This window comes from Mycteria americana, chromosome 16 (assembly GCF_035582795.1).
Source record: "Mycteria americana isolate JAX WOST 10 ecotype Jacksonville Zoo and Gardens chromosome 16, USCA_MyAme_1.0, whole genome shotgun sequence".
Classification (NCBI taxonomy): Eukaryota; Metazoa; Chordata; class Aves; order Ciconiiformes; family Ciconiidae; genus Mycteria; species Mycteria americana.
In genome coordinates this window covers 10,359,174-10,374,103 of record NC_134380.1, presented here as the reverse complement: position 1 = coordinate 10,374,103, position 14,930 = coordinate 10,359,174, and the positions used below count along the sequence as shown (strand labels likewise).

At 38.8% G+C, this 14,930-nt stretch overlaps 1 protein-coding gene across 3 annotated transcripts in view; it reads left to right on the top strand.

The window, feature by feature from the left end:
• SMURF2 (SMAD specific E3 ubiquitin protein ligase 2) overlaps window positions 1-14,930 on the top strand; it is a 65,016-nt gene that overhangs the window by 22,644 nt on the left and 27,442 nt on the right. For all 3 annotated transcript variants that reach the window (XM_075518777.1, XM_075518774.1, XM_075518776.1), the window contains exons 2-3: window positions 6,430-6,468; window positions 8,117-8,225. In XM_075518777.1, the coding sequence (XP_075374892.1) occupies window positions 6,430-6,468; window positions 8,117-8,225 (148 nt within the window). The remainder of the gene's footprint in view (window positions 1-6,429; window positions 6,469-8,116; window positions 8,226-14,930) is intronic.

Below are 14,930 nucleotides of genomic sequence, written 5' to 3'. Positions count from 1 at the left end.
GTGAAAGTCAAGTCTTAGTTTATGATCATGTTCTGTCACTTAGTTTGTTCATCTGCAGAAAAAACACCTTTCAAAGAAATGAAAACTTAAAAAAAATTTCTTCAGAGAGATTAGCTGTAAAATAAAATTTCATGTGAGTAGTTGGGATAAAAAATTTTATTTCAGAACCTTAATTGAGAAAGTTATTACCTCAACAGCTGTATTTGCAAATGTGTATGGTGTTATTTACAGCCCTTTGTTTGATGAATAGTTGAAGACCTCCTGTTTTATGTCTTCCCACGTGGGAATTTAGGCAGGTCCAAGGAGGGAATGCAAGAAGAAAAATATAAGTTTCTCGGTAGCGTGCCAACAATGGAAGAAAACAGTAGGAATTTGTTAGAAACGTTTAAAGTATTGAGCTATCCTGCTGGAACCTGTGGAGCGTGTGCTGTTTGCCCGTCGTTTTTCTCAAATAACTAAATAAATTTACAAAGTTTTATACAATGTGGAGAGAAGTACGTCACGTGAGCCATAGGTTCAAACACCCCAAACAATTTCTGGGTCCCAGGGGCAGCCATCCGAAGGCGAGGAGGGGTGTGCGTGCGTGCGCGTTCATTTGTCTCCCTGCCTCTCCCTCCCCCAAGCAGGCTCATTCCAATCAGCAGTGTAATTGGAATGCAACCACAGTCTGGAGGAGGAAGGGGAATTTTTGGCAAGGAGAGGCCGAGCAGTTGGGAGCTTTATTCAGATTAAAGCATAGACGACCATTCATTATCAGTACAACGCACATTAGCAACAGCATAACATTGTGTTTCTACAGCTGGGACTTATTTTAGTGATTGTATTGCACTGCGTATTACATGCAAACAACTGGGATCTGATCACAAAAAGCAATGCTAATGGCTTTCATTAAAAGATGGTGTTTCTGTAGGGGGAAGAAAGACTTGTCTTCAAAATGAACTGATTGTGGTAAAAATTGATAGGCAGCCTGTCTTCCTCCTCGCTATCCCATGTGTTACATATGTTCTGGAACAAGCACTTTTTCTGGGAGAAAAGCCCTTGGGGAAAGAAAAAAAACTAACAGGAATTAATAATGTTAAAACTGTTAGTTGAATTCAGAAGGCTGAACTAGTTTTTCTGTGGTGATGACATGTGAAAAGCCAGAAGATTAGTAAACATAATCTTAGCTTTGGACCCAGTCCTTTTCTTCCCCCTCAAAACTGGGGTGTCTCTGTTGACACCATGTTGGTTGCTTACGGATGCCTGACATGGGATAGGGGCGTGTTTTCTTCCTAAGTCACCTTCTGAGTTTTAAATGTGTTGATTATGTGTTTCCTTCTGCTTCTTCAGCTGCTATGCTTGCTTCCATGGATGTGTGATTACTTTTTATCTTCTTACCTGTCTTTCTGTATCTTTCGCTGATAGTATTGATGTCTTTCCAATATCCACATTTAAAAATAATTTACTTAAGAGGATAGCTTAAGAAAGATTAATTTTTAATACAGAAATTTTAAAACCAATGTATTTCTATTGTGATCATCTACAACTGTAGCCCTGAGGTACTAGTACCTCAGGTACAAACACATTTAAATCTTGTCATTTGTCATAAATCAAGAGACGCATTATAACAGATAGATGAGAGTGTACAAACATAACGGGTAACGTAACACTACAATGTACCTGTGAGGTAAAGTAGTATTATTCCCATTTGCAGGTGTGAAAGAGTGTGGTGAACAAATTGGCTATAAACAGTTTGATGTCGGTTGGAAATACCCGTGAGGGTTGCATACAAGATCACTACCCTTAAATGTCCAAGTTCCTTAAATTCAGACGACGTTTTCTTTCTTAATGTTGCCTTCCTCAACACTCATTGTAGGTCTATTAACCAACCATTGTAGGTGAATAGGATCATTGAAGACTCTTAGATCATATCTAAGATGTGGTGATTCTGTGAAATCTCGTAGATCTTTATCACTTTTTACTTGGTTTCATTGTAAGTTTCCTACAATGGCACTCTCCTTTCCACTTCATGTTCTTCCCTTTAAGTATGGAGACCTTGTGTTATATATATACTTACTATTCTGAAATAAACATACTTTTTAATACCTATAAAAAATAGTGGTAATGTATAACATGGGATACCTTCCATAACAACAGTTTGGTGTCATAAAAAGCTTGATTTTTCTGTAAAAATGAGTCCAAAGTAAAAAGCAGTTGTAACAAGAGTTCTTCAGTAGCTAGCAAAAAGAGTAAGAAGAGTTCAGAAAATTAGAAAAATGTTTATCTTTCTATAAAATTCACATTTTCAATAATAGTAGTTCCTTTCAATTTTCTTCTGGGTTCTACCAATTATTTCATCCCCCTCTATAATTGCATGTAAATTTTAATAGCTAACAGGTAAATTAGATTACGGGAGTTTGGGGATATTAAATATTTTGCATTTACTTGCAATAGTTAAACTATTTTTCAGTAAACCATTCTTTGTTGGTTGCTGGCGTAATAAATCAGAAAAAGGAAATTGGCAAACATGATTCACTTAATTCCTATTTTTGAGTATTTGAGAACTATGGGTAGCAAAGCCGTCATGGAAGGAGACTAGGTAGTTTATAATCTTATGCTCTTTTCACGTTTCTGTGAACTGACCTGAGTAGCATATGTTAGAATGAGATCATAAGGCATGATAAAAAGGTATTTAATGAACGTATAGTATGTAAAACTGATGTGCATGTTTGTCTTGGCACGTATATATTGTTCCTTCATATTGGAATATTAATGTTCTCTTTTCTGTAGACTACCCAGGAAGTCTGTAATAAATACAAAACATAGCTATCCACTGACTCACTGATACTCTGTAATAAATACTTTATCTACATATGTGTACTAGAAGCCATTAATGTCTTTTGATGATGCACTTATGGTGCAATGCTCCCCCCCCCTTTTTTTTTTTCAAACTAGTGTCTGTATATACAGGCATTGGTTTGTGTTCTAGTTTCTGAAAACCTTCAGTGCAAGTTTAAATAGCTTAACTTCTTTTTGGTTTAAAAATAATTTTAATAAAAACTGTTTTAAAACAAGCACGTACAAATACCAAATAACCTTCTCCAGTGGCCTTGTGCCACCTCTAGAGGATCTATTAATGGTGCAGCTGCGTAGGTCTGATAACGATGCGGGTTTGGGTCCAGAACCATCAGCTAAAATGCTCGGCTTTGTCACGAAAAATAAATCTCGCTATGGTTCTTTCTGGTTTTTTGAATCTTTTGCTCAAATTTGACATAGGATAGAGGTCTCAAAGATAATGAAGTCCCATGAGTTTTATGAGAATCGTTGCCTGGATAAAGAGGAGACCCTAGCAGTGACCTGAAATGAGAGGAAAAAGCTGCAGTGAGAGGTCCCGTGTTGTGAGACCACTGGAGAGTCTGCGTGGGAGAGTGTCTGTCTAAATGCCCTACCGGTGGGAAAAGCCTCAGCTATGGCTTTCAGTCAACCATAAAACATAAATCCATAGGAAACCAAACTTCCTTAGTTTTTATTCTCAAGGAACTATTAATCAGTTGGTTATCAAAATATTCAGAATAGGTTTTAATATAGTGTTGATACGGTTAGAAAAGTGGAGCATAAACTCTGGTACTTTTCCCATCAGTGGGAAAAGTTTTGTCCAAAAAAAAGTCCTGAGATAGATTAGAGCTCTGTGCATGGAAGAAGATTGTTTCACTTAGAATTGAGCTGATGCTCCTGGGACCTGGGCTTTTTCACCTAGAAATACCTGGCAGAGAGGGTGTTGTTAATGGAAGATTTCTCAGTGTCTCTCCTGTTTTGTTAACCTGACAAAGCCACAATGGGTTGACATCTGACTTTCCTTACATGTGGTTACTAGAGAGGGAAATCTTGAGCCAAAAATATTAGTTTGTTCACTCATGGCTAATTGGTGGGGGAATGGTTATTAGTCTGTATGGTGTGTGTGTGCCCAATTTTATAGAAATGAGACCTTGGTTAAATTGCACTGGCAGGCCTGCTTAATATTTTGAAAAGTGTTTATAATTAGTTAAGCTTGCAACTTCTCTCTCAAAAGATTAGTCAAACCTCTTTTATTTTGGACATTATACAGTTTCAGGAACATATGGTATGGCTCACTGTGCTATAGATGAATTTTGACTTAACTATTGGATTTAAAGCCTTCAGCTTCAAGTGACACTTCCTGTTTCTTGTAATGGGTGAAATTGTGCAAATAATTATCTCTCTTTGAGATATTTAAAAAAGTGACCATCTATATAAGCATCTATTTTACTTGAAGTTTTTCACCACTAGATGAAAGATAGCTGGTGAGCAGTAACCTTTTCCTGTTCTTGGACGAGTGGTGTCTGTTGACAACTCAGGCTGAGGATATTCTTGGTGTAATAAAATCTTAAGGAACTGCAGAAGCACTTTTCTACGTTTGTCTTATCTGTTTCTTTAAATGTCTTTTAAGTTTTTATCAATTGTATGGATAGAGTAGACTTTAAATTGCTGGGCACACGGAAGTCTTTAGTAACTGTGGATTTTGATTGCACCATCTGAAGGATTTTATTTGAATGTTTTGTGGAGCAGACGGTGATGTGACAGTCTGTCTCCTATACATGCTTGGACTCCAAGTATCAAAAATACCTGAAACATTTGGCGCTCTATTAGTATTTTACGACTGTTGACTCTTTACAGTGGAATTACTGGGTGAAAATCACTTAAATAGAGCTCTGCTTTAGGATTACCATTACATCTTTGAATGGAGAGAAGTAATTTTTTTACCTTTATCATCTTTTAAAAAGAACAACTAATAACAACCTGGAACCAGGCAATTTTTTTGCAGGTTAACAGCATTGTTATTAGCACCCCCTTGCATCAAACTAATATGCCAAAACTTTCCTGGGGGTTTATATATACCTTTCCTGTGGTATATCTTAATGTGCAGGGGGTTGTTCTATGACTACCTGTAGTCATTAATAGGTGTCGCCTTATGTTTTATGGAGGACCAAAACTCGTTAGACCTGAGTAGAGTTTTAGCTAGATTTTACAGTACCGAGTGGAAAGCAGTTTCACTGAAATCAACATCTTTATGAACATAAAAATTGGGAAAATATTAATTCCATTGATTTTAGAATAACATGTAACTTTGGCTGTGCTAGCATGCAGAACTATTCAGGGTGGTGCTTCTCTGCCCTGACCGTGGAAGTCTCCCTGAGAGTGCTCATGGACTACCTCCCCTTACTTTTATTTGGGCAGATACTATAAAAAAAATTGGAGAATCAGTAGCCCTGCGGGATCAGTTTGAGGATATTCTGTGGGGGAAAGCATGACCAATTTTTTTTGGTTTTAGGTGATGTCTGTGGGATGCGATTATTGGATGCACTTTTTCTGTCTTTACATTTCCTGGTAGTAAGAAATATTGGCAATCCCATAGAAAAAAATATCCAAGGAATCATATACTGAGGAGTCTTCTGCAGCATTGATTCCAGCCAAATACCTCTTCCCCCCTCCCCTTTTTTCTTTTTTGTACTAGCTGCGGGAGTTCACGCTTTCACTCAATACCCAAGAATCCTTTTGTGTTATCAGTAAATATTTTAATGTTTCACAGGGGAATCTAATATTTCCTGCTTACTAAACCTGTGGTAATAGATAAGCATATGTAGTTGAACAGTGGTGCATTTTGTGAGGAGAAGTCTTCTGTGTGTACCTTGGCATCTTTATATGAAAGTTGTCCCCTTTGACCTTTATTTATTTATTTACTTTATTCTCATATGAGATTGTTTTCCCCTTGGTATTTTTAGTTGACAAATGCAAATGTTCCTCCCTTATAATTTAAACAAAAAAGCCTGAAACAATTGTCAGCTTCTACAAATAAAACGTATCTTTGGAGCCATCAAAACTCTGGCACTGGAAGTTAGTCTACTCTACCCAAATGTTTTTCAGGTAAAACTTTTATTTCGTTTCCACGCAGGATAACAGAAAAGCCTAGACTGCCTAATGCATTTTTTTTATGGTCAAGGAAGCTTTTGCTGGCCTGTAGAACTGAACATAAGACCCTGCTCGTGAAATACCACTAATTTTACTGGCACAATTGTTTGTGCCACTGTATGGTGAGCTAGTTAGAAATGGTCCCATTCCCTCACTAGGTAAACACAGAGCTGGCAAAACCATTGGGGGGGGCAGAACATGTGAAACTATGGCCCGAGGAAACCACTACCATATCACTTCCACTATAATCTACCAAAAGGTAAATTGCCAAAAGATGACGCTTCTGGCTCAGTTTCAGGAATTATTTTACATGACAGTTGAAATGATGTAGGAGCACAATTCCTTTATGTTAATTAATTTTATTTGGAGCAGGATTTTCTGGAATGCTGGACAGGTAAAGTAACTTTTTTTTTTTTTGAAGTTGGGAATCAGTAACTTAATTTTGTACTTCTGTTTTTCTTACAGTACTGTGTGCAAAAAACTTGGTGAAAAAGGATTTTTTCCGTAAGTAGCTGTTAAAGTTTTATGTTTATAGATGGGATAAATATTATGCAGGTTGGGTACATCAGTGTTTGCACATGATCATTGTATTAAGATATCTGCATCAAGGGTGCTGGGGGCTTTGATGTTTCACACCGTTTTATTTCAGGGCTTCTAATTATCTCGTAGGTGACACTTGTCACAGATTCATAATAATAATTAAAACACTGACACACTCTCTCTGTTTTTGATGGGAGTGGGGAACAAATTTACTCTCTCAGACAAATTACATGTTTTTCAATTAGTGCCACATATTTATTAAGATGTTTTTCATATAAGAACTTTTTGTCCAGCAGACAGATGTACATCTTAATTATTAATAATCATGTCATAATACTTACCTACTCTGAAATTATATTTTAATTAATTTTAATAATGTTTTGAAAGAAGTGCTAAGAGGTGGATGAAGGAGGCAGAAAGGAATGTTATTGGCTGTGTATCACCTGCCTGCCGCCTCCCAGTTGGGAGTAGAAAGAATTCGAAAGATCAGACCTGAACTTTGAAAAGAACTTGAAGAAGGGATGATACAGAATTATATTGTCATTTGTGATACTTCTCAAACTTGCTTTATGTCTGGATTTTTTTAATTGATTGCAAGTTTTCAGGTATTTAACAGTTTAATAATACCTAAAAAAAACCCCTCAAGATTTGAAATCTGTGATGCGCTTCTGTACTGAAGCACAAATCTCACAAGGTCCTGTTCTTCCCCTTCCCCACGTGCTTTGCCTTTATCCCCACGCGCTTTGTCTGACGCTTGTCTTGAACACTCTGCTGCTTGACTGGCTCTGTCGCGAGTCACCTGAGGAAGCGGAACTGGTACAAAACCCGTGCTACAGAAAATGTGAATAATGTTTCACCGCCTTAGTTCCTTCAGCTGACTCACTGGGCCCTCAGATGAGGGGAGGAATTAGTATGAGGGGAAAAAGGGATAGGACCGCATGACTTAGGGGCGTTAGTGGTGGGACCATCCCTTTTGGTGTCAGTTAATAGGGTGGTTAGAATAGCAGTTGCAGTAGAGCTAATTGTAGGCTGCTCTGGTCCTGCTTCTTTCCCGTCCTCAGCTGTGTAGCCCTGCACCATCTTTGCACTGATTTTTATTGATCCACTGAACCTGTGTTCAGTGTTTCCAAGGTACTAAGCTGGCAGAAAATGAAGTTGAAAGCTAGCAGGAAACAAAGTGGACCTCAAAAGCAAGAATAACCTGTTTTAGGTGATTTCCTGTAATACCAATAACAACCAAATCATGATTGTAATTGATCTTAAAAATAGGAAGACTGTAAATCTGTTTTCTCAGCCTTTTGCTGAATTCTTTGTATAATTGAGAATTTACTCAATTCTGAGTTAGGAAGATTAAGGTGTTCAGATTTCTTTTGCCCAACATGTTTGACTTACACAACTTTTTTCTTGGTCTGTATCAGTGAAATAAATTGCTAATTTAGCCATTTCCTGTGCTTAATATGTCATGTTATTCCCATTCATTAAATATGGCTCTCATTTATGAACAAAAGGCAACTTAAAATAAAAAATTTAAAAAAAACCCCAATTGTGCGATGATACAGGACTTTAAAGCATCCTGATCCATTTGCTAGTTTTTTTCTTTTCCTCCTCTTAGGACTTCCTGATCCATTTGCTAAGGTTGTGGTGGACGGATCTGGCCAATGCCATTCTACAGATACTGTGAAGAATACACTTGATCCAAAATGGAATCAGCATTATGACCTGTAGGTGGTAACAGTGATAACCAAAGGTTTGAAGTGAAATCCTCTAAAGTACACAGAAATTGTCAGATGTTCATAATACTGTCCTATTTACAGCTTGGAAAATGTCCCAGAGTTTATTAGTTTAAGTAAAAAAAATACGTGTGTCAAAATCCACTTTCTCATTTCCCTCAAAATCTAAACACTACACTTGGTTTTCTAGTGATGATGTCTGCATCACTAGATGTTTACATGTACTATAGCATTATTTTATTGTAATATTTCCATGTTAACACTTCTGTAAAATGAAGCAAATAATTGACAATATTTCCCTCAAACCGCTCTTCTCTTCATGCTGGTTTTGTCTGTTGCAGTGCTACAGTGTCTTTTCTTCTGTGTGCCTCTTGTTCATTTTTCTCTCCTTTATGTCATTTTCTGTCCTAAATGTTGTTCTCACTATAAATTATTATGTTGTTATCATCACATGAGCATCTTTCAGTGCTTTTGAGCAATATAATCGGTATGGGGTGTATATGTCATGTTTTTCCTCTGTCTTTTTAAAGCATAGAATATTGTGTATAATATAAGTTCTTAAAGGTTTTCTTTTTTATATAGGTTTCTTTGTGTTTGTGCATGCTTTATTTTCCCTGTCTTTTGTCCTTTTATTCTTTACCTTTTTATTTGGGATGGAAGATGAGGAAGAGAAATGAACAGTTTTGCCTCATTGTATTCTCCTTTCTTTCTAAGGCATTGTTCTGATTTGTAACTTTTTTTCCCATGGCTCCATTCCCTATCTATATTATTAGAAATTGTTTCAGCATATTTACGTTAGCTTTGGACTTCACCAAACCTAGAGCAACTCAAGTATTAGTGCACAGAGAATCTCTTGTCCCCCTCTTTCCCAGTGAAGAAAAGCAGCTTGATAGGTCTTTCAGCAGAATGTGGAAGGCCTGGTTTAAAGTGATGTCTTGACCTACTCTTTATTTGAATATCCAAGACTAAATATGTGAAGTCACTGTTCATAATGTCTTAGTGTAGTATACAAAACATTTGCATTACTGCTTAACAAAGTATCATTAGCGGTTTAGTGAAATAATAGCACTTTCACTGAGGAAAGATATAGTATTAGAGTTTTATTATTCACACTCAGTCCAAGCTTAGATTCTGCATGTGAGACTGTAATTCATATTCATTAGAAAGATGGATATAAAACAAATTTAAGTTCATGTAGAAGGAATGGCTCTTTTTCATATTTAAAGAATTCTAAGTTAATTCTAAGAATTAACTTCTAACTAAGAATTCTTAGTTAAAAATCAAAGTTAATGTGATTTTTTTTTTTAATGTTATTAAACCTACAAAATGTTGATTCATACTGAATGCAGATTTCAGACCTCTGCCCTTCTGTGCCCTCTCCAGCGTTGCCCATCCATTTGTGAAGATCTAGCTTGAACATTTTTTTTTTTCAACAGCAATTAACACTCCATGCAGTGTCCTAATGGTGAAATTCAAGAGTAGATTGCACTGATCTTGCAGCCACCAAAAACGGAAGGCCCCCTTTCTCTCCTGTTTCAACCCCTTTCCCAATTTATTGCATGTGTTCATGCTGCTTCCCTTGTACTGGCTCCGTCTGGCTTCTGGGTGAACGGATTCAATTCACTTAATCCCCAGCAAGGTAGCTGGATGGGGGAAAAGATGTGTGTGATTAAACACGTCCACTGATTAAATGAGCTGCGTTGGGTCAGTAACGGTGTGCGGCATTAGCATGTTAGCTTGCATCAGGAGTGAGCTTTTGTAGTCTCTCGATCATCCCCACTTGCTGTGTCTTGGCTTCCTTCATGAAGTGGTCTTAGAGTACATGATCCCAACTGCACTGGGTGAAGCTGAAGCACAAGGCACATCCCCTGAGTACCACCGATGCTCTCCTGCTAACAGGAGCTGAAGTTGACAGGATCAGACTAGAGCTATAGCATAAGTCCCTGAAATGCGAGCACAGATGTTTATTGTTTTTTAGTTAGGTGGGTCTATTGATGAGCATTAATGCATAGCTTTACAGGATAAAAGGATAGGTGGAAAGTGCTGCCAACATGACTTGAGCGTAAAGCCTTCCTGTAAGCTCTGTACAGCTAGGGAAGGGATGCTTTTGAAGAAGGAATGGTGGGCCATCAGTTGGCAGTTATCTGCTACTAAATTCTGTGTTGAAAACGTCAGTGGTTCCCTGCATCTTCCCCAGTATCTGCCAGTCATGTCTTGGTGTTTGAAGTGCTGCGGTGACAATGCAAGGAAACAGTTGACAGGAATAGGTTATTAAGGATGCTGAGTGCTCCATGGGCTAATGACTTGGAGACTTGTTTCCCTTCTGGAGAAAAGAAGGAGCAGATGACATCGGAAATGAGAGAGGATGTTATTATGCAATGAGAGTAATGGAAAAAAATATTGAAATCTTTAGAAAAAATTCCTTTCTGGTTATAATTTTCAAGGAAGGATGAAGAGAAGGTATTTTTATGTTGTTTTATAGAACGAGTCGTGGTTGTATCTGGATATTGTAGTTGTCTTAGCTTTGAAGCAAGACTGATTGCAGTCCACAACATATTATAAAAAGCAGAGATGGAAATGGGGTTTCTGGCAGAATGTTTTGCTTGGGCAGATTTGGGGCATCTCTTGCTGGATTGTCCTAAGGAATCTAGACTGGTGTGAAATATTTTGTGTGTGTGTGTTTTTGTGTGTTTTTTGTTTTTGGGAGGAGGATCCCTAAAAAACCTAGGGTTTATTTAGTTAGGATATTATTTTCAATATAAATTACTTGTCCTGTAGGGAAAACTACTTTGCTTGATTCTGGCAGTTGAATTCCCTGATGACAGAAGTATACACAGCATTTCTAATCCAAAGTAAAATTTAGCATTATGTCAGGCCTTGTAATTTGAAAATAATCCTCTCCCTCTCAACATTTTCTTCCTAATAATTTAACCCCTTTTATTGTCTTGCCTGTTATTCCTTACTCTATGGAAATTTATTTCCATTTATAAGCATCAGTTACCTAGTCTTCAGTTACTATTTAAAACAGCAGTAAAAGATTAGATATCTTTGATACAACAACTCACTGCCTGGCTTTTATCTTAAGGTAACTTTTTACTGTAATATACCCGGTGCCAGGTCTCAGCTTTTCATCTGTACCAGATAGTAAGATAATTAACTTGGGGGGGGGGGGGGGGGGGGGGGGGAGTGGTAGGAATAGTAACCATCCTACTGCTAAGCACCTGATGGCAAACCTCATAGATTACAGAACTTAATCTTTCTTCTCATCCTTTGAAAATAATAGGTTTTTTAAACTTCCTAATGTTTACCCTAACAACACACCATTGCATGGGAACGCTGGTCTCTGCCTTATGACGCTCCCACTGTTACAGGAAATGCTTTGCACACCAAGCATAACAGATGGAGTCTCGGTGGCAGCTTGCCTGCTCCTGCCACCGCGCAGTGTAGGAAACGAACCAGAGGAAGGTGCAGTTATGTAGAACTTTTTAAAAGAAAAATCCAGCTTTTGTTTCCTACCATGAAGATTTCTGTTGGTTTTTAAATAACTGTAGTAGGCTTATGGGCAGTAAAACTGTCTCTTGGCTGCGTTGGGCTGATGGAAGTGTCCCCAGCCTGGAATTAGTATAACAGGTTAACACTGCTGCTAATTAACAGGCTCGTGTATCATGTGATGGCATATGCTAATTGCACAGTAAGATGGATCTGTTGTCATGTATTTATGCAATAATGTCTGCATCAAGTTGCTAATTCCAAGGGAATTTTGTGGCTTGCTAACCTGATTCAGCATAATAGATATTCTGTTGTATAAGATTTTTTTGAAAAGACTTCTGCAGTGTTATAAAGAACAAAAAAGGTTTTGCTTTTGCCTTACGTGATTCTTAATTCAGATGTTAGCGTGAAAGGAAGCAGTTGAATTAGTTAGTTGCTTAGATTCTTCAGCCTAGATGGGTGTGTGTCTGGGGGGGGAGTCTGGGAGACTTTCCAGAAAGAAATTGCCAAATAGTTGCTGTCTGGATGCAGTTTAATGTCAGTAAAATACCATGCTTGCCCTGGATGTATTCCCCTTCCGTATTTTCAGTCTTATTTGTGTTTTCCCTATTGTTAAGGCCTTTCCTCAAAGCTTTGAATAACCATACTTAACACACTTACAGACCTTCTTGCATTCAAAGCATTTAAACACTACCTAAACCAGCAGTTCTGAAACTTAAGAAGTCCCTTTTTTTTCTTCCTTCCCCTTTCTTCTGTTCTGTGATAGCCTAGATCTCTCCTACAGCCTTCCCATGCTCACCTGTGCCCTGTAGCCTACTCCAGCCCTCCCCAGCAGCCTCTGCCCTTAAGGCATAGCAAGTCATATGGTCTATTTATCACTGAAAGATATTTGTACCATGATCTCCACCAAAACCTATTCCTGGTCCCATCTTTATTCTGTGCCCTTCAAATCTGCACCCCCAGGCTCTAGCATGGACTTGTTGCTCTCCTTTGTTATACCTCTCAAATGTAACCTCACCCAACTTCTGCAACTCCTCCTCTTCCCAAAATCTCCTCACTGCAGGTTCTAGTTCTGTTTGGTGCCTTCACGTTCTCAAGCCTCTGTGCTGCCCTGGCAGAATTGCCTTTCTCCCCCAGCCCTCCAACTCTACTTTGCCTAGTTATTGCTAAAGATCCTGGATTTTTCTCGGGGAGAGAAGGCAACAGAATCACAGAATCATATAGGTTGGAAAAGACCTTTAAGATCATCGAGTCCAACCGTAAACCTAACGCTACCAAGACCACCACTACACCATGTCCCTAAGCACCTCATCCAAACATCTTTTAAATACTTCCAGGGATGGCGACTCAACCACTTCCCTGGGCAGCCTGTTCCAATGCTTGATAACCCTTTCAGTGAAGTAAAATTTCCTAATATCCAGTCTAAACCTCCCCTGGCGCAACTTGAGGCCATTTCCTCTCGTCCTATCACTTGTTACCTGGGAGAAGAGACCGACCCCCACCTCTCTACAACCTCCTTTCAGGTAGTTGTAGAGCGATAAGGTCTCCCCTCAGCCTCCTTTTCTCCAGGCTAAACCACCCCAGTTCCCTCAGCCGCTCCCCATCAGACTTGTGCTCTAGACTCTTCACCAGCTTCGTTGCCCTTCTCTGGACACACTCCAGCCCCTCAGTGTCTCTCTTGTAGTGAGGGGCCCAAAACTGAACAGCTCTGCTTAGTGCTGGCTTAGGCAATCCCATCCTGGATTAGACTCCTGAAGAGCTGTCAAACAGCTCCTTGCAACAGCTTTGCCTTCTTCGTTGTTTAGACCAGTTTGATGAAGCTGATTCCCTTGGCATTTAGGGTGAAAGCATTTCTGGGTCACGTTTGGCCCGTATCAGCAGATCTCACCATTCCAGCTCAAGCACATCAGGCGTACAGGTCTTTGCTGAACTTCTTAGGTGGGTCTGTTAGGAGCATCTGGAGTGGAAGCCCACTGCTTGGTGTTTGCTTGGTGCAGCTGCTTTTATGCTGTCTTGTAGGCTCAGCTCAACATTGGGCTGGGTAGCACTGGGAGGAGAAAAGAGCAGCCAGTCAGTGCCACATGTCTATGCCGTGTTCCTGTCTAAGCCACAGCCTCTGGCTGGTTCTCTTCTGACCGTCCAAGAAGCTCAAACACCCTTCAGTTGCTACCAGAGATGAGAGCAATGTCGGGGTGAAGGAAGAAAAAAGAGAAAAAATTGTGGTGATATTTTTGTTATGGCTATTTGCACCCTCTTCTCCCCCAATCTGAAAACAGCTGATATCTCAAAGTATAACACTACCATTATATTAGAAAAATTTCAGAAATGGGATAGTGGAGAAACAAATGAAGTAATTTGTCCAGATCATAAAAAGAGTCTGTGTGACAGCATGGATTAGAAATAGGGAATTCCTGGCTTCCAAGCCTGAGTTCGTACCTCTTGATGTTGCATTTTTCTCTCCTTCTGGAGGGAGTACATCTGGCTTGGGATCAGGAAGAGGTGTGTTTTTTCAGGAATTTTTTTTTTCCCCCACTTCATTCTGCTTTTCTCTACCAAGCTGAACTTTTCAGGGAAAGCGTATATAATGCCATGGGGATGAAAAGTCACTTGATGCCAAACCTTCCTGAATGGTATATTGGCTCAGAAGGAAATACCACCTTGGCAAAGACAATTTTATTTAGACAAAGTAACAATTGTCCCTGTGTTTTAAAATTTGATTAAAATATTTTAGAGGTTTCCAGTATGGCATGTACTTGATTTTTGTTCAGAAGTGGAAGTGCTAAGAGTAGGCATTTTTCTTAAAATTTCTGAACACGCAGTTCTTGTCCAGAGCCCTAATTTTACAGATTCAGGAAATACGGGAGTTAAAACTTATATGGAAATTGAATTTTCAGGTTTCCGCTTCATTAATACTAATCCTTTTATCTCTGTTGAAGTACTGAAGCTGTCAAATAGATATTGCTGATAGGGTAGTGTAAAAAAAAAAAAAACAAAAAAAAAAACAAAAACAAAAACCCAAACACAAAAACCCACCCCAAAACCAAACAAACAACAACCCCCCCCCCCCAAAAAAACCAAACAACAAAAAAACCCCTCCAATAACTTTAATTATGAGGCGGAAGAGAGAGGCATCCAACAAAATGAGGGTTTTGTGGTTTTTGTTTCTGGTCCCCCCCCCCCCCTTTATTTTTTGGAGCATTCTTTTTT